The sequence below is a fragment of the Aspergillus ochraceoroseus genome, assembly GCF_002846915.1.
Source record: "Aspergillus ochraceoroseus IBT 24754 chromosome Unknown P175scaffold_7, whole genome shotgun sequence".
Taxonomy (NCBI): domain Eukaryota; kingdom Fungi; phylum Ascomycota; class Eurotiomycetes; order Eurotiales; family Aspergillaceae; genus Aspergillus; species Aspergillus ochraceoroseus.
Genome location: NW_024468482.1, coordinates 1261107 through 1278989, shown reverse-complemented (window position 1 = coordinate 1278989; position 17883 = coordinate 1261107). Strand labels below are relative to the sequence as shown.

The 17883-nt window shown below is 51.1% G+C and overlaps 7 protein-coding genes across 7 annotated transcripts; 4 read left to right on the top strand and 3 right to left on the bottom strand.

The window, feature by feature from the left end:
- The first annotated feature begins 70 nt into the window (after window positions 1-70).
- Window positions 71-4026, top strand: P175DRAFT_0334466 (putative mRNA-nucleus export ATPase (Elf1)). The gene is made up of 5 exons (XM_040892861.1): window positions 71-281; window positions 334-2395; window positions 2456-3022; window positions 3087-3761; window positions 3828-4026. The coding sequence occupies exons 2-5, from the start codon at window positions 342-344 to the stop codon at window positions 3880-3882; spliced, it is 3351 nt and encodes a 1116-aa protein (XP_040750223.1). The 5' UTR covers window positions 71-281; window positions 334-341; the 3' UTR covers window positions 3883-4026.
- Window positions 4027-4099: 73 nt separating this feature from the next.
- P175DRAFT_0534607 (uncharacterized protein) lies at window positions 4100-4709 on the bottom strand (the record flags this gene model as incomplete). The annotated part of the gene is made up of 4 exons (XM_040900149.1): window positions 4100-4258; window positions 4311-4421; window positions 4457-4587; window positions 4655-4709. 4 exons carry the CDS (start codon window positions 4707-4709, stop codon window positions 4100-4102), a joined length of 456 nt encoding a protein of 151 aa, XP_040750222.1.
- A 450-nt stretch (window positions 4710-5159) lies between these two features.
- Window positions 5160-6182, top strand: P175DRAFT_0503642 (uncharacterized protein). The gene has a single exon (XM_040897676.1). It carries the CDS (start codon window positions 5245-5247, stop codon window positions 6175-6177), a length of 933 nt encoding a protein of 310 aa, XP_040750221.1. The 5' UTR covers window positions 5160-5244; the 3' UTR covers window positions 6178-6182.
- Window positions 6183-6271: 89 nt separating this feature from the next.
- On the bottom strand, window positions 6272-7982 carry P175DRAFT_0503641 (aminotransferase class I/II-fold pyridoxal phosphate-dependent enzyme). Its single transcript, XM_040897675.1, has 3 exons — window positions 7045-7982; window positions 6848-6990; window positions 6272-6753 (listed from the first exon to the last, which is right to left on the bottom strand). The coding sequence occupies exons 1-3, from the start codon at window positions 7817-7819 to the stop codon at window positions 6427-6429; spliced, it is 1245 nt and encodes a 414-aa protein (XP_040750220.1). The 5' UTR covers window positions 7820-7982; the 3' UTR covers window positions 6272-6426.
- A 271-nt stretch (window positions 7983-8253) lies between these two features.
- bioDA (adenosylmethionine-8-amino-7-oxononanoate aminotransferase) lies at window positions 8254-11567 on the top strand. The gene is made up of 5 exons (XM_040897674.1): window positions 8254-8786; window positions 8855-8954; window positions 9020-10353; window positions 10428-11017; window positions 11116-11567. Exons 1-5 carry the CDS (start codon window positions 8599-8601, stop codon window positions 11289-11291), a joined length of 2388 nt encoding a protein of 795 aa, XP_040750219.1. The 5' UTR covers window positions 8254-8598; the 3' UTR covers window positions 11292-11567.
- A 767-nt stretch (window positions 11568-12334) lies between these two features.
- P175DRAFT_0503636 (biotin synthase) lies at window positions 12335-13524 on the top strand. Its single transcript, XM_040897673.1, has one exon. It carries the CDS (start codon window positions 12538-12540, stop codon window positions 13417-13419), a length of 882 nt encoding a protein of 293 aa, XP_040750218.1. The 5' UTR covers window positions 12335-12537; the 3' UTR covers window positions 13420-13524.
- A 711-nt stretch (window positions 13525-14235) lies between these two features.
- On the bottom strand, window positions 14236-17644 carry P175DRAFT_0442101 (cation-translocating P-type ATPase; the record flags this gene model as incomplete). The annotated part of the gene is made up of 4 exons (XM_040894102.1): window positions 14236-14871; window positions 14933-17008; window positions 17085-17345; window positions 17414-17644. The coding sequence occupies 4 exons, from the start codon at window positions 17642-17644 to the stop codon at window positions 14236-14238; spliced, it is 3204 nt and encodes a 1067-aa protein (XP_040750217.1).
- Window positions 17645-17883: the final 239 nt, after the last annotated feature.

Sequence of the window (17883 nt, the reverse complement as noted above, 5' to 3'; positions counted from 1 at the left end):
CTCAGGCTGATGGCCGTTATCGCCGGCAAATAATTTTCCTTTTCCCCTCCATCGAAAATTAATCTTCTTCTTCACTTTGACTTCAACTTGAACCCCTCCACTCTTCCTTTTTTTTGGTGCTTTCTCCCTTTCTCCCCATCAGTTTTTATCACTGGGGGTTTTTTTTCTTGTTTCTTGTGCTGTTTTATCATCTTTTCTTTCCTCTCTGTGCATCTTTTTTTTTGTCTGTTGATACCCGTCAGCCTAAAAGTTTGGATATTGGCATAATACTACTACTTTCTGTACGTCTGCCGTCTATTGTCTCGGTGGTGTATGAGGACTAACAATACATAGAGAGAGAAATGCCGCATTTAGAGTCAGCCATGGCTGCTACTATCGTCCCTAAAATCACCTCTGATATTGCCCCCTCCCAGCAAGAGGTTTCGTCTCTTCTCAATACCATTTTTACCACCGAAACCTCACAACAGGCTCTCGATGCCTCGTACGCCCTGACCAATCTGCTCATTCAGAGCGTCGGACCCTTCGCCTTCCAGACCTATGGCACCCTGCTGCCCGATATTAGAAAAGCTGCTCTCGATAAGAAAAATGGCACCAAACGTGAGAGTGCTATGCTCATCCTTGGTGCTTTGTTCGAACGCTTCCCCGCCGCCCATCCGCTGAGTGAAGTCGTTTTCCTGCTCCAGGATGGAGGCGTATTCGGTCTGGTCCTTGATGCGCTGGCTGACAAAGGCGCCGTTGTACGTGACGCTGCCCAGTACGCTATCGATGCCCTGTATGCTGCCCTCAAGCCTGAATCTAAGGTCAATGCCCTGCTCCCTGCGCTCTCCAGCTATCTGAGCCGGGGAACCGGCAAGTGGCAGGGCTTTGTCGGCGCCTACTCGCTCCTTGAGAAGATGGCCCTTGAATCGCAAATGGGCCAGGGTACCAAGGAAGAGGAAGAGCAGAAGGATGTCCTGCGGGAGGCTATGGGCAAGACGCTCAAGGATCTCATCCCCCTCGTTGAATCCGGCATGCACGATCTCAAGGCTGAAGTCGTCAAGCGCGCTTGCAAGACCATGACTGCCCTCACCACCCTTCTCTCCAACGATGATGTGTTGCCCCGCATTCCGTTGCTTATCAAGACGATGGAGCAGCCCTCGGAGCAAACCCTCCAGAAGGCTATCCACGCTCTCTCCCAAACCACCTTCGTTGCCATTGTCACATCCCCCGTCCTCGCCCTGCTGACCCCGCTTCTGGAGCGGTCCCTCAATGCTCCAACCACTCCCCAGGAGACCCTACGTCAGACTGTCGTCGTCGTCGAGAATCTAACCAAACTTGTCCACGATCCCGCCGAAGCCCGCACCTTCCTGCCCAAGCTCAAACCCGGTGTGCAAGCTGTCAAGGACCGCGCCTCCCTTCCCGAGGTTCGTGAACTTGCTACCCGTGCGATGGATGTGATGGAGAAGGCGATGGCCGATAACAACCTGGCTGCCGGCTCCATTGCCAAGATCACTCCCGACGAAGTCATGTCTCTTCTCAATGCCAAGCTCCAGGAGGCCGGCGGTCTTGCACGCCCTGATGCCGTCACCCTCTACGAACTCGGCAAGAACTATATCTCAGAAATGGTCCGTGAGGATGTCAACTGTCGCCTGCTCGCCCGCATTCCGGCCTGCGTTGCCCCTTATCTGCAAGGCATGCTTCCCGAAGGCAAGCCCGACGAGGTAGCCGCCGCCGTGAAAGATCATTTCATCGAGGAGGACCATCGCAAGTACGGCAAGCCGGTTCCAGATGATCCAAACGAGATCGAGATTGTCAACGCCAATTTCTCGCTGGCGTACGGCGGTATGCTTTTGCTGTCCCACACGAACCTGCGTCTCCTCAAGGGTCACCGCTACGGTCTCTGCGGACGCAATGGTGCCGGAAAGTCGACTCTCATGCGCAGTATTGCCAATGATAAGCTCGAGGGCTTCCCTCCACCGGATCAGGTCAGAACCTGCTTCGTGGAGCACAACCAGGGAGAAGATGCCGATCTGAGCATCTTTGAGTTCGTCCAGAAGAACCCCCAGATCGCTGCGGAAGGAGAGGATCATATCCGCAGTGTCTTGCTCGAGTTCGGTTTCACCGATGGCCCCGAAGGACGCCAAAACCAGCGCGTTGGATCCCTGTCGGGTGGTTGGAAGATGAAGCTCGCGCTGGCCCGCGCCATGCTTCTCAAAGCCGATGTTTTGCTGCTGGACGAACCTACTAACCATTTAGATGTCGCCAACGTCAAGTGGCTGCAAGAGTACCTGAAGAAGCACACCGATATTACTAGTTTGATCGTCAGTCACGACTCGGGTTTCCTCGACGAGGTCTGCACCGACATCTATCACTACGAGCAGAAGAAGCTTGTCTGTTACAAGGGAAACCTGGCGGAGTAAGCTTTTTGTCCTCCCTCTTGTCAAAAGTTTCGTTCCTCTTCTAACAATAGTTCCAGCTTTGTCAAGGTGAAGCCCGAAGGCAAGAGCTACTACACTCTGTCCGCCAGCAACGTGCAGTTTAAGTTCCCAGCCCCCGGTATTCTTTCCGGCATCAAGTCCAACACTCGCTCCATTCTGAGAATGACCAACTGCACCTACACCTACCCTGGGGCTAGTAAACCATCTCTGGCGGATGCCTCTCTATCGCTCACGCTGTCTTCCCGTGTCGCCATTATCGGCGGAAACGGTGCTGGTAAATCCACCTTCATTAAGATGCTGACCGGTGAAACTATCCCCCAGATTGGAAAAGTGGAAAAGCATCCCAATCTGCGCATTGGATACATCAAACAGCATGCCTTGGAGCACGTTGAGATGCATCTGGAGAAGACTCCCAGCCAGTACCTGCAGTGGCGGTACGCCAACGGAGACGACCGCGAGGTCTTCCTGAAGCAGACCCGCATGCTCACCGAAGAAGACAAGGCCCAGATGGAGAAGCCTGTCGACCTCGGTGATGGCCGTGGTCCCCGTCGCGTTGAAGCGCTTATTGGTCGACAAAAGTGGAAGAAGTCCTTCCAATATGAAGTGTATGATATGATGATGTCCCTTCCACGAACTACCTTCTGCGTTGATATCGCTAACACATTCTAGGAAATGGGTCGGTCTCCTCCCCAAGCACAACACGATGATCTCCCGCGAGACGCTCCTCAACCTCGGATTCTTCAAGATGATTCAAGAGTTTGATGACCACGAGGCTTCGCGCGAAGGTCTTGGCTTCCGTGTTTTGGACCCCAAGGTCATTGCCAAGCACTTCGAGGACGTCGGTTTGGACCCGGAGATTGCCACACACAATGAGATCTCCGGTCTCTCTGGTGGACAGAAGGTCAAGGTCGTGCTGGCTGGTGCCATGTGGAACAATCCTCACTTGCTCGTGCTGGACGAGCCGACTAACTTCTTGGATCGCGATTCGCTGGGTGGTTTGGCCGTGGCGATCCGTGACTTCAAGGGTGGTGTGGTCATGATTTCCCACAACGAAGAATTCGTCGGGGCTCTCTGCCCTGAGCAGCTGCATGTCGCGGAGGGTCGTGTTGTGTCCCGCACCAACACCGCAGTCGCCCTCGACCGGTTTGAGGACAGCGCAGCCTCTTCTCCCCAGCCCGGCAGCACCGCCGCCAACTCGGTGGCCAACAGCGCTGCTGCATCCGCCGTCAACTCCGGAGCGGAGGATACCGGTGAACTCAAGTTCAAGGCGAGAAAGAAGAAGAAGATGACTCGTGCCCAGATGAAGGAGCGTGAGGTGCGCCGCCGCCTGCGCCACATCGAATGGTATGTTTTACTCGCCCTTTTGTGTTGTCGGGTTCGATGATACTAACACATTCATTCCATCTACAGGCTCAACAGCCCTCCTGGCACACCCAAGCCAGTCGATACTGACGATGAGGCATAAAAATTTCGCTTTGGTTTAACGGATTTGCTTGGACGATTGTATGATTTGCTTTTTTCTTTTTTCTTTTTTTTTTTTCTTTTGTTGTGGGTTAGACAGGTGTTTATTAGTCTTCTTATATACCTATAGACTTGTTGCTATAATGCATATATGTATTTTGCTCGAGATACCTATGCCGCCCGTAGCGTTTCAGTCACCTCACATGACATGACATTTTGCATCAAATGCATATAGCTGATCTTGAGTGGTCGTCGGTATAGTGCGAATTGATATCGTTGATATCATCCTGGCTAGTTTGATCCGTTTTTACACAGATGGATGGCCCGATTTGTGCTCGTGAAGTTCCCCAATTCTGGCAGAGATAGGAAGGGACGGCCGCCTGAAAGGTAGAGAGAGCAGTGGCAACTGCGGAACGTACCTAATTGATTTACTCCAATGACGGTCTGGAACGCAGTTCCGGGTTCAGATTCATTCAACTCGTTAAACCTCTTTGCCTCGCAGATAGCGTGTCCGGTCATGCTTTCCCGGATTGAAATAGTCGACTTCCCACGTTCTTCTTTAGCATCGTCATGATTACCGTAGCCAAAGTTCTCCCGGATCCGTTGGGGGCCATCACTTTCTTCCTACGCTCCTGGCCTTCTGCTAATTCCAATACAGCGCACTGGAATCGGCGCGCATAGTAGTTCTCAATGAGAAGCGGTCGAGACCCTGAAGATGTCTAGGTAGATGGGTTGGTGGTGAAGAAATCAATCAACCGCATGTGGGTATTGTCTACCACCTCCGTCCCAGCACCCAGCACTTCTTGTTAAGGAATCATAACCCGCGCGCATAGTTGCAATTCTGCTGCATAGTTAGGATTACAGTGTCACCCCAAACCAAACCCTAACGTAAATATGCGCTATGACGCTATGCCGCATTCGGAAAGGCACCGGAATAGTGATATTCCGAAGGTTCCGCTGTATTGGGTGAAACCGTATCTAAAATGATGTCATGTTTATTGCTTGTATTACACGGCTATATGTTGATGTATTATATAACTATGGCAGCCGGCTTACTGAATTTCTAGCAGAATGGAACAACAATGTTCCATGCCAATGCTACCGCTCATAAAGCTAAAACGTGTAATGTAATATATTACTTATCATGTGACCTCTCGATACCATACCATCCCGGAATTGAAAATAAAGTTTCGGAGCCATAGCAAAAGAGGTTAGGCTGAACCCAAGAATATACATATGGTTGGGGCACCAGTTTCAAAATGAACTGTATAACTATAACTCTTAAGACACTCACTCAACCAGTTCACATCCACATGCAAAGGGCTGCCATTTGTACGACTGCCTCAGAACCACAACCAGAATTTCCATGCATCCTGAGCTCCCAGCGCCGGATTCAGATTCTCCCCCTTCATTCGACCGAATCGCATCTCGCGCCTGTCACCACCGCATATCCCCGGATACCATGACGTCCAGAGACCCAATCCGTGTACCACCCACAACACAGACACAGACACAGACACGCATCCGCAGTAACCGAGAGCTAGAACTCATCGCAAGCGAGATGATCCACTCTGCACTCGCGCGGGAGGCCGAACGCCGTCAAATCCCGCTGGAGGCCTTCCCGATGCCTCCCCGCGCGACCCAACATCTCCAGCACCAGCCCGCTTCCCCATATCAATCTCAAAATCAAATCCCTGCGGTGTATCACCAGATCCCGAGGCCGCTGGTGGCTCAGAGATGGGCGGCTGCTCAGCAGGTCCGGTCCCAGCCGTCGCGTGTATCGGCACCTGCCCCAGCGCCAGCGCCAGCGCCAGCACCACCACCAGCCCGAGCACCCGCACCAGTAGTCGTCTCCGCTAATCCTTTAGGAAAAGGGAAAGTAACCCAGCGGCCCGTGGAGGGGGAGTGTCCGATTTGCTTGTTTACGTTTTCAGAAAAGCCAGAGTATACCTACCAGGCAAGCGAGCATCACAGGCAATACTGGTATGAATTCAATGAGTCTGATGAGGGGAGATGGAGCCCTACAGCACGATATATCGATGAGGACGAGGATGATGATCATGAGGATCATGAGGATGATGATGACGACGACGACGACGACGACGGCGAAGAAGAAGACGAGGATGATGATGACGACGATATAGATGGGCGAGACTATTATGCTAAAAACGGGGTGGTGTGGTGTAAGGCTTCCTGTGGAGTGAATTTCCACGCTGCATGCATGAATCGGTGGATAGCGAAGTTTCCCGATGAAGCAGAGGTTACTTGTCCTTTGTGTCGGCGGAATTGGAAATTCTAGCAGGTTTTTTTTTTTTTTTTTTTTTTTTTTTTTTTCTTGACTTTGGAGGGGTGTGCTGCTTTATGATAACAGAATGAATTCTTTTTTACATGGTTTTTTTTTTAATTTGAATTTGAAACGCATTCAATTGCTGGCTGGTTTTAATCAAACAGAACGAATGAAAAAAAAAAAAAAGCTTTCATAAGAAATCTATTCCTTTCCCTTTACTCCAATTCGAGACATCATCCGTATCCGTAAAAGCTGAGATGCTTACAGTCGAGCTGCCTTTTTCTCGCTTTGATGAAGCCATGTCTCGATTGTCTCGATTAGCCCGTCAATCTCCTCCACGGAGTTGCCGGAATGCAGACACACTCGTACACGTTCCTTGCCTGCGGGAACGGTAGGTGGCATGATGGCACGGACGATATATCCCTCTTGCTGGCATGCGCTTGCGAGCTGACGGGGAACGCGGCTGCGGAGTGAGAATATGGGAGAGCTGGTGAAATGATCAACTTCAAAGGTGGTAGAGCCCCACGAGCTGAGGTCTTCAAGTCGGCTTCGGAAATCCAGAATCAGTTCTCCGAGTTTGCGCTGAAGCTGCATGGGATTAGCTAGATTTTTCTTCTTTCGTTTCTTTTGTTTCTCTCGCAAACGCGGTACTCTAGAGGAGAGGGACATGAATGAACTATACCTGTTCAGTTTCTCCTTCTACTAATAATTCATAGGCTGTCCGGATTGAAGCTAGAAATGGGAATCCCAACGCGGTGGTATAGATCAGAGTGCGGGCGTAGTTCACCAGATAATCTCGGGTCTCGGGAGAGCATAGCACAATGGCTACATAGAGTATCAGCATCATTCATCCTCCATTGCGCAATGAAAGTTTCTTACCGCCGTGACTTGCCAGGGCCTTGCCAAACGTGTGCGTCCTGATGAACATACGATCTTCCACTCCCAACTCCTGGACCACGCCTGCGCCGCGCGGTCCAAACACGCCCGTGGCATGCGCCTCGTCAACAATGAAATACCCATTATTTTGAGGAAGGAGACGATCGACAACCTCGATGAATTCCCGGATGGGCGCAACATCCCCGTCCATGCTGTAAACTGACTCGATGACAATGAACACATTCCGGCGGCCGTCTTGAATCAGAGCATCTGCCGAAACTTCCGATTGTAGGGCAGCTTCTAGACTCTCTGGGCTGCTGTGTGAAAACTTGACTCTCTTTCCCGCTCGAGAGAGGCGCATTCCTTCATAGGCGCTCGCGTGGATCAGCTCATCGTAAACGATCAGGTCCCCCGGTTGAGGTATGGTCGACAAGACTCCGACATTGGCGTCGAATCCCGAATTAAATAAGAGACCGCCGGGGGAATTGTGGAATGTTGCAATAAAATCCTCCAGCTCCTCCGCATAGGCCGAATTCCCGTCTAGCAGCCGGGATCCTCCACTAGCAAACGGGTACAATGGAGGAGCTTGCTGCAGATGCTCTAGAAAGCGGGCACGGAAGACCGGCGATGTTGAAAGTGAGAGAAAGTCATTGGAGGAGAAGTCCACCGATGAAGACGGCAAGACCGTGAGTTTTCGGCGTGATGATTTGGCCTCTCTCTGTTGTAGAGCCTGGCGTAATGAGTCACTAAGACTCTTGGGAGAGGATGCACCGCCCATCTGGATCCAGTAGGTTCGATGAGCTTCAAATTTTCAATTGTTATCAAGAAGGGTTTTGTAGAGAGGGATGTGTAAGTGAGTAAGTGAGCAGCTGAAGAGAAGAAATAGATGACCATACAAACAAAAGTTGCTAAAAAAAAAATTAAAAAAAAATTACAATATTCACCTGTGGAGAAAAATGGAGACATAACACAAGATTTTTGATTATCCATCATACCCAGATTTCATTTAAGATTTGTAGGCTTGGTGAATATAACTGTCACTAATCGGATAGTCCGAGAATCAGCAACTGGGGGCCTGGAGCATGGTGAATACTAGGTACCCGGATCCATTGAATTTTAGAGGTTCTGGCGCCGTCATCGGCTAGAAGCACATAAATGTCCACCTTGTGTTTCCCTCGCCCCGCTGGAATTATTCTTTTCTGACTTGTTGGGGATCAACGGTGAGTTCGAATTTGCGGTGCGTCCGTCCTGGTCCTGCGTCAGAAAACGGCCCTCATAGTGAACTAGTGGACTAATTCAAGAGAGCCCAACTGACAAATACCAGAGCCACATTTTTGGCCCTTGATATCCTTGATATTATCGGCCCCCAGGGAAATCTACTCGTGGTCCTCGGGGTATGGAAGAAGCTAGTCAGAGCTAACTGGTGTTGTCCATTGGTTCCGTTCCATCGCTCCCGGCTGCCAATGATCTCGCATTTGCATTTCTTTTCTTATTCGGATGACATTTCCTATTTCTGTTTCCGTCACTCCGCTGTGTTCGGCTGTTTTGTTCCCCGTCATGGCACCTGTTGGCGCAGCCCTTTGGCGCTCTCTCCGCGCCCACCAGGTGTACGGCGCCAACACAGATGTCGGCAAGACCATTGTCTCGACTGTTCTTTGCAATGCAATTCAGCGTCAAAAAGGTGAAGGGAAGGCAGCGTTTCTCAAGCCAGTATCAACGGGGCCATTGGGTGAAGCTGATGATAGGTAAGACAGATTGAGACGCAGGAAGACAAAAGGCGAGTGAGTTGGCTTACTCGTGACCTCTACCTCAGGCATCTCCAACGCTACGCCCCCAACACCGTCACCAGGTGTCTTTACCAGTTTGATGAACCTGTCAGTCCACATATCGCGGCCCAGCAGAAGAAGTTTACGGTAGGCCTTTTGTTTTTCTTCTTCTTCTTAGGCTTAATGGATCATCACGCATTAACTGTCACCAGATTGCTCGAGATGACGAACTGGTCGCATCTATTCACAAGACCCTTTCCACCTGGGCAGACAACGGCATCACTTTCGCTCTAGTCGAGACTGCAGGCGGCGTCCATTCACCAGGTCCCAATGGCAATTCCCAGGTGGATCTTTACCGACCGCTCCGCCTGCCGATTATCCTGGTTGCCGACTCGCGTCTAGGGGGCATCTCTTCGTCCATTTCTGCTTACGAATCCCTGTTGCTTCGTGGATACGATGTCCAATCGGTCCTGTTGTTCAGAGACGATTATTACCAGAACCATGAGTATCTGGGTCAGTACTTCCGTAATAAGAGTATCCCCTTGGTGCCGTTGCCTCCACCCCCCCAAAAACCTCAATCGCAGCATCCCGACTTGTTGGCCCGGGATAGGGAAGCCATGACTACGTACTACGACTCCGTTTCGGAACGCACAGATGTTGTGGGACTCTTGGATGAACTTGCGACGAAGAATAAGCACCGGATTGAACGCTTAGAGGAGATGGCCAGCCGAGCACATAAGACAATCTGGTATCCCTTCACCCAGCATCATGGCATGGAAAGCAAAGACATCACTCCGATAGATTCTGCCTATGATGACTACTTCCAGACGTATGTGGCCTCAGAGAGCTCCACCCAGCAGGGGAAGTTACAGGCTACGTTTGATGGATCAGCATCCTGGTGGACTCAAGGCCTTGGTCACGGAAACCCGGGTCTTGCTCTTTCGGCTGCCTACGCAGCTGGGCGTTACGGGCATGTCATGTTTCCGGGCAATATCCACGAACCGGCACTCGCATTGGCCGAGCTCTTGTTAGAAACTGTGGGTAATCCTCGTCTACAAAAAGTCTTTTACACCGACAACGGCAGCACTGGAATGGAGGTCGCGCTTAAGATGGGTCTGCGCGCTGCATGTGACCGATACGGATGGGATGGAAGCAGCGAGCAGATCAACATTCTGGGCCTCCGGGGAAGCTATCACGGCGATACAATCGGAGTGATGGACTGCTCTGATCCTTCGACATACAACCAGCGGGTGGAATGGTACCGGGGCCGTGGCTACTGGTTTGACTTTCCTCTGGTCAAAATGTCACAAGGAGTATGGAAGGTCGAGGTCCCGGAAGCCTTGAAATCCGCTCTAGGTGAAGATCAGCAGTTTTCGTCTTTGAATTCTGTCTTTAACCTCAACCAGCGGGTCGATTCGGATGTTGGAGCACGCTACAGGAAGTATATCAAAGAGACTATTGAACACCTGGTCAAGGAACAGGGAATGAAGTTTGGCGCTCTTATTATGGAGCCTATCATCCTAGGAGCTGGTGGAATGTTGTTCTGGTTAGTATTCCAATGTTGTGCTGTGCTACGCAAGGAGAAGGCTAAGCCCGCTGACAATTAATACACTCTTCCAGTGACCCGCTCTTCCAGCGGTGCCTTGCAGATGTCGTCCGCAGTAACCCGCAATTGTTTGCCCCGGCCAAGGGTGATTCTTCTCCTCGGACGGAACTGTCCTGGTCTGGTCTTCCGATTGTGTTTGATGAAGTTTTTACCGGATTGTACCGTCTGGGCCGTCGCTCGTCAGCGTCATTATTGGGAGTTAACCCCGATATTGCTGTAAACGCTAAACTTTTGACCGGCGGACTCATCCCTCTGTGCACGACCCTCGCGAGCAACGAAATCTTCCACGCATTTACGAGCCCAGAAAAGAGAGATGCTCTTCTACATGGACACAGCTACACCGCCCATGCAGTCGGTTGCCAAGTCGCCGTCGATTCCCTACGTACGATGAACCGCATGGAGGAAACTGGGTCCTGGTCGGAATACCAGAGCGACTGGAGCCCCGCACTCTCGGAGCACGAAACCCGGTCGCAGAATTCCCCGGCAGTCTGGAGTGTGTGGTCGCAGGGCTTTGTGCACGACCTGTCCTGCGCGGAATCGGTAGAAAGTGTGTTTGCAATTGGCACTGTGCTCAGTATCTCACTGAAAGATCTCCACGGAGCAGGTAAGGAATTCATTCCGAAGCATTTCTGTCCCCTCGAGAACACTACTATGGCCGACTGTAACCTAGCGACACTAACATTTGACGTCTCAACTGAACAGGCTACACATCGACCGCAGCCAAGGGACTCCAGGAACGGTTGGCAGCTGGGGGTCCGGGGTTTAATGTGCATTCAAGGGTTCTGGGGAATGTGCTTTACTTGATGTCCAGTTTGACTTCGAAGAGGGAGACACTGAGGGATATTGAGAGGCTAGTTCGGAAGGGACTGTTGCAGTGATTCATCACAAACCCCAAGTCTGCAATGGATCCGTTCGATTCATTTCCAATCTCCTGTGAGAATCCTATAATGCAGTCTCACCGAGACACCGACTGCCGTTTCCAGGGGGAAGGAGCGACAACCTCGGTCAAACGGAAGCCAATCATACTCCGGGTAAAAGTCAACAAACGCCCGGGTGGTTCGTCAGAATTTTTAGATCCATGGGTAGAAGAAGTTTATCTCAGACTCAGAGTCCAGAACTAGGAAAAGAATAATTAGTTGACTCCCGCATTCCCAGTGCTCAACATCTTCCTTTAAGCCTGTCAACCTCGGGATCCAATCAGCACCATGGAGAAAGATTACCGGAGTAAATACCTGGAGGATCTGAGTGGCCAAGGGACCAGGAAGTCATCCCCACTGCAATATCCACTTCCCTTGTGTCCCGGGTTCTGGCTCTTGGGGCCCTGGGGGAGAGTTAACCAGGTCCCAAAATGCTGAGACTGTTGGCCCCAACCATCAACACCTCTCCCCGGAATAATTATCAGTAGGAAATCGGTCGTAATTGCAGTAGTGCTGAGGTGTACGGAGTAATTGGAAGAGATCTCCACTTAGCAGTTTCTTACTGACTCGATACAGAGGTAGAGTTGCATTGCGTAGTTGGTTGTGGAGAGAGAAAGAGAGAGAAAAGAAAGAAGTCAGTTATCGTCATTTCGGGACTTCCAACCCGTCTCCGAGTTCTCTCTCTCTCTTCACTCACTCAATAACACGTCCGTCTTCCTTTCGCTGCCGAGGTTTCTTTTAGCCCATATTCTCTTGACTCCGCTGCTTTTCGCCATTGCTTTACCTTGATCCCCTCCCCGCTTATCTTGAGTTGGCTCTGCTCTGACCAACCCTCCCCCTCTCCTGTTTTACTCATCCCTCATTCATCCCACCATCATGTCGCTTCCACGGTCCCTATCCAGGGCCATCCTCACAAGGTCCTATGGCACCGTTCAGTCTGCCTCGACCGCTGCGTCTCTCTCCAGCAAAATTCCTCCCGCCCTTCGTGACGCAACAGCCGCTTCTACCCCGCGGACGAACTGGACTCGTGAAGAGGTGCAACAAATTTACGAAACCCCATTGAACCAATTAACCTATGCTGCAGTACGTTGCAACACTGTGATCTTCTATTGATTACATGCGAATCAATTCGAGCATTGACTAATCCCACCAGGCTGCCGTTCACCGTCGCTTCCATGACCCCTCCGCCATCCAGATGTGTACCTTGATGAATATTAAAACCGGAGGATGTAGTGAAGATTGCTCTTACTGCGCCCAATCCTCTCGGTACGATACCGGTCTAAAGGCGACCAAAATGAGCCCTGTCGATGAGGTTCTCAAGGCAGCTCGCATCGCCAAAGCGAACGGAAGCACTCGTTTTTGTATGGGGGCCGCCTGGCGCGACATGCGGGGTCGCAAGACAAGCCTGAAGAATGTCAAGCAGATGGTTTCCGGTGTTCGCGAGATGGGCATGGAAGTTTGCGTGACTTTGGGCATGATCGATGAAAACCAGGCCAAAGAGCTAAAGGACGCCGGTCTGACCGCCTATAACCATAACCTCGACACCTCGCGCGAATTCTACCCAACCATTATCACAACCCGTTCTTACGATGAACGTCTCCAGACCCTGTCACACGTCCGAGATGCTGGCATCAATGTCTGCTCCGGTGGAATTCTTGGTCTTGGAGAGGCGGATTCTGACCGTATTGGTCTCATTCACACTGTTTCCTCTCTGCCCTCGCATCCCGAGTCCTTCCCCGTCAATGCCCTCGTTCCCATCCCCGGTACCCCTCTAGGAGAACGCAAAATGATCTCCTTCGATAAGCTCCTGCGTACCGTCGCCACTGCCCGTATTGTGCTTCCCGCTACGATCGTCCGTCTCGCAGCCGGCCGGATCTCCCTCAGTGAGGAGCAGCAGATCGCCTGTTTTATGGCCGGGGCCAACGCCGTCTTCACCGGTGAGAAGATGCTGACCACCGACTGCAACGGCTGGGACGAAGACCGTGAGATGTTCGAACGATGGGGCTTCTACCCCATGCGCAGCTTCGAGAAAGAGACCAGTGTTGTCTCCCCCCAGCAACAGATCGACTCTGTTGCCGCTGAAAATTAAAAGTCCTCCGCTGCGCCGGCCGCAGGCACCTTGTATGATTGATAGAGGAGCGCTACCACCTGTGGCGCTGTTAGAGCCAATATGATTATTCCAATCTCAAAAGAAATACTTTCTAATCATGTACCTATATCCTCCGGTACCTTGGCAAAAAAAAAAAAAAAAGAGAGATGCAGACCCGCTGGAAGCATGACTTTGTAAAATTGTTGCCTAGATGACTCCGCTTTTTTGGATATCTATATATATGTTATGTTGGTCTTGCATCCGCAACCTTTGAGGTTCAGCGCAGATCTTGGTTACGATATACACATCATCACTCTGACAACTTTCTTCTCCAATCTACAGTTTCTTTCCTCCTGACTTAATGTTGTTTCATTCCCGTATTGTCAATTAGATCAGCGGCCAGGACTAATACACAATCTGTGCCCAACCAAATGGATTAGTCTTGGAAGTCGCTATCATGCATAGTTCTTTCAGACAATGCTAGTTAATACAACTGGCTGAGTAAATCACTCATACAGTCTATCATCAATATATGAGAGGCTCGTTTCCAGCCCCATCGATGTATTGTGGCTGAGTCCTAGCTGTCTTCGACTTCATGTTCTTGCTTACCAGGACGGCTGTCATGGCTATAATAACATTCGAAAGGCTAACGGTAAGTAATATTTGCAAGTCTATTGACAGTCATTATATGCAACACTGACACGCATATCCAAAATATATAGCAATCGAATCATTACAATGAGAGGTGAAATGAAAAGTGGCACGACCCGGGCAATGCCATCTATGCTCATCGTACCTGTCGGGGGTATCTAATTCTCAAACCATGGATTGTTCCATCTTCATGTCGCCAGTCGCCTGAGTGTCAGATCGGCTCATGGTCGTGTAACGGCTAAAGTCCTTTGGACCCTGATACACGTCCTTCTTGTCCTTGTTGCGAAGAGCCTGGCGACGGAAGTAAATGCGTTTGCACCACTTCCACAATTCCACCCCAAGGAAGAATAGGAATGCCTCCACGAAGACAACACCCCACTCCCAGGAAATACCAACATGCTTAAAGACCACATCATTGATGACGGGGATATAGAGAATGGGGAAGGTGGTGATGAATCCAAGCATGATTCCGCAGAAAAGGAACTTGTTGCGCCAGACATCGTACATCCACTGGGTAAAGTATTTCTTCGATCCAGGCTGCATGCGGAAGAAGCTACGACGCATGTTGATCATCTCCCAGGCCAGGAAGAGAGCGAACCAGGTCATGCAGACGAAGGTGGTAGCACGCGCCCGGAAGACGGTGTCGCATGATTCACTATAGCTGCTATTGCAGCCTGTCGCCAGGTTTCCGTCTCCCCAGGCAAAGAGGACGAGAGAAAACGCACTCAAACAGAGCGCAGCCATCCAAACTCCATATACAATGGTGTCAATAATGACCTCCCATGTGAAGATACCTTGTTTCTAGGATGTGTTAGCGCAACGATCGGAAGACAGAGAGTGAATGGTAATATGAAATACGTACACTTTGCGGTGGGCGGTTCATGATATCAGGAGCGGCTATCTCCATACCCAATCCCATGTCGGGAAGACCAGATGTAATCATGATAATCCACAGGATTTCGACGGGAGCGATGGGGAAGACTGACTGGCCCATTTCGTCTTTGAAGCACAGACCAATAAGGAGAGTAAGTGCAAGCCCGACGTTTTCGGCTAGAAGATGGAGGACAAATTTCTGGATGTTATCAAAAATTCGACGTCCCTCCTCAATTCCATTGATGATGGAGGCAAAGTTATCGTCAGTCAGAACTAATTCGGACGCGTCCTTTGCCACATCTGAACCGGATTGGCCCATCGCAATGCCAACATCTGCACGTTTCAAGGAGGGAGAGTCATTGACACCATCGCCGGTCATAGCGGCGAAACGCCCACGACGGTGCAGGGCATCAATCATACGGACCTTGGTGTTCGGGGCGCATCGGGCAATCACCAACGGGAGGACAGGCAGTTGGTCAATCTCATCATCAGTCAACTTGTCAAACTGGCTAGCAGCCATAACCATGGCGTCTGCAACATCCTTGGCGACTTCGTCCATATTTGCAGGAATGATGCCAATTTGCGCTGCGATGGCTCTGGCCGTACCCGGGTGATCACCCGTGACCATATGAACGGAAATCCCAGCACGATAACACTCCTCGATAGCCCCTGCAGTTTCAGGTCGAGGGGGGTCATAAAGACCGATCAGCCCGCAGAAGGTGAGGTTCTTCTCGACGTCTTCGCGAAGCGGAACGGTTTCGCTGCTGGCAACGGCGGTACCATCATCCCGGCAAGCGAGGCAGAGAACGCGGAGACCTTCCTTTGCAAGAGCTTCCATGTTCTGCAGAATTTGGTGCTGGATCTTGTCGTCCAAGGGAACTGGTGGCTCTCCAGCAGTCCAAAGGACCGATGTGCACGATTCAAGAACTCGTTCCACGGCCCCCTTTGTGAAGACCATTTGGCGACGGCCTTTCTCGGAGTCTTCGCCTTGAGCAAAAATCACGGACATTTTCTTTACTGTCGAGTCGAAGGGGTACTCTGCTTTCTGGCGCCAGACAGGATTCTCACCCTTGATCCAGCGGTTGCGTCCCCAATTGAAGCGGGATGCGAAGACCTGGATTGCAATGTCGGTCGGCTCACCGCGAGCCTGCCATTCTTCGTTTTCGGATTTGTGGACATGGGCAAGATTTGCCATAGAGGCCACGTTCAGGTAATCCTCAAGGGCTTTGTTGTCCTTTAGCAGTTCGGCCGGGTCAGCAGCCTCACCATCCATGTCGCGCGCAATTTTAACGGGAGCATCTGGCAGAAGGCTGACCTGGCCGTCATATGGGTTCAGCGGGTTACTAAAGGCTCCAACCGAGTATGTGCCCAATGATGGGATCCATGCGCGTTTGGCGACCATCTTTCCTTGCGTGAGAGTGCCAGTTTTGTCTGAGCAGATGTTAGTCACGGCGCCTAGTGCCTCGAGGGAGTCTAGCCTCCGGACAATGACATGTCTCTCGACCATTTGCTTTGTTCCCACCGCCATGGTAATAGTCAAGACCACCACCAGGCAGGCTGGGATCATCGCAAGGCCAGTCGCAACGGCGTAGATGATGACCTCCTTATCGTTGCGCATCCCATTTGCCGCTTCCACGATAATCGCGAACACAACTGCGATGGCGAAGAGTAGCAAGGCCAGCTTGGAAAGTTTGCGTTGCAGGGGAGTTCCCACGTTAATACCAAGGAAGCGTCCCACCGCATCCGTACAAGTCAACGTCCATGCCTGCACATACCACCGCTTCTTGGTTTCACCTTCGGGGCCACGCTTCACCGGACGTTTCTTTGAATCGCTAGCACGCAATGCAGCAGCAATAGCACCGATTTCAGTTTTCATTCCGGTTCCGACGACAACTCCGCGTGCTCGACCGCGGGTCACGGTAGAGGAACTGTATGCGATGTTTAAACGATCTCCCGGTCCCGTGTCTGGGTCGAATGTCACGTCGACTTCTTTTTGGACCGGCAGTGACTCGCCAGTTAAGAGAGCCTCGTCGGTTTCGAAATTCATGGCATCCACGAGTCTAAACTCGGGTTGATTAATTGGGTTCTTAGAAGTTCTCTCGCTTTTTTTTTGGGGGGGGGGGGGGGATAGTTTACCTAACATCAGCAGGGACAGTGTCTCCGACTTTGAGTTCAATCATATCGCCAGGGACAATCTCAGTTGCCGGAATAGTATTGGTTTTACCATCACGCGTGGCAACGCCAGTCGGGGAACTCAAAGACCGGAGAGAATCCATGGTCTTCTCGGCTGCATAATCTTGGTATACGCCTACTGCGATGTTAAGACCAATAACAGCGCTGATAACGCCGCCTTCAATCCAGGATTTAATTCCGAAACTGACGGCCATCGCAATGATAAGGACCTACGGTTGAACCCAGCTTTAGTCGCTGCACCCCCCCCCCCCAACACATTTGGAAGGAAGCAACTTACCAGCATCATAGCATTTGCAATTTGCCGGATAACGATTTTGATTATCGAGACGCCCTCCCCCCCCTGTAATTCATTGGGCCCATACAGTTCCAGACGCTTCTTGGCCTCCGCGGAGGTGAGACCCTCCTCTGAGTTCGCTCTAAGCTCTTGGAGGATGGCCTCGTATGGGAGGGTATGAGCCGGTTGTGACAAAGGCTGGGCATGTTGCTGTCCATTGTTCTTTTTCTCCATTCTGGGTCGTTTTGTTGTTTCGATGATTGCACGTTTTCTACTATGGGCTTGTCTTAGGGTGGCTCCATATGGATCGTATCCTTTAAAGAGTGTGAGTCCATGCAACACCAAGAGAGCTTGCACTTAGTGGGCACCAACGGAGAGATTTATTTCTTGAGATCTAGGTCCCTGCTCCGAAAGAAGTCCCCCGAGAACATGGGTTGTTGCACTCTATTTAACTCGAAATGCTCAGTGACGAC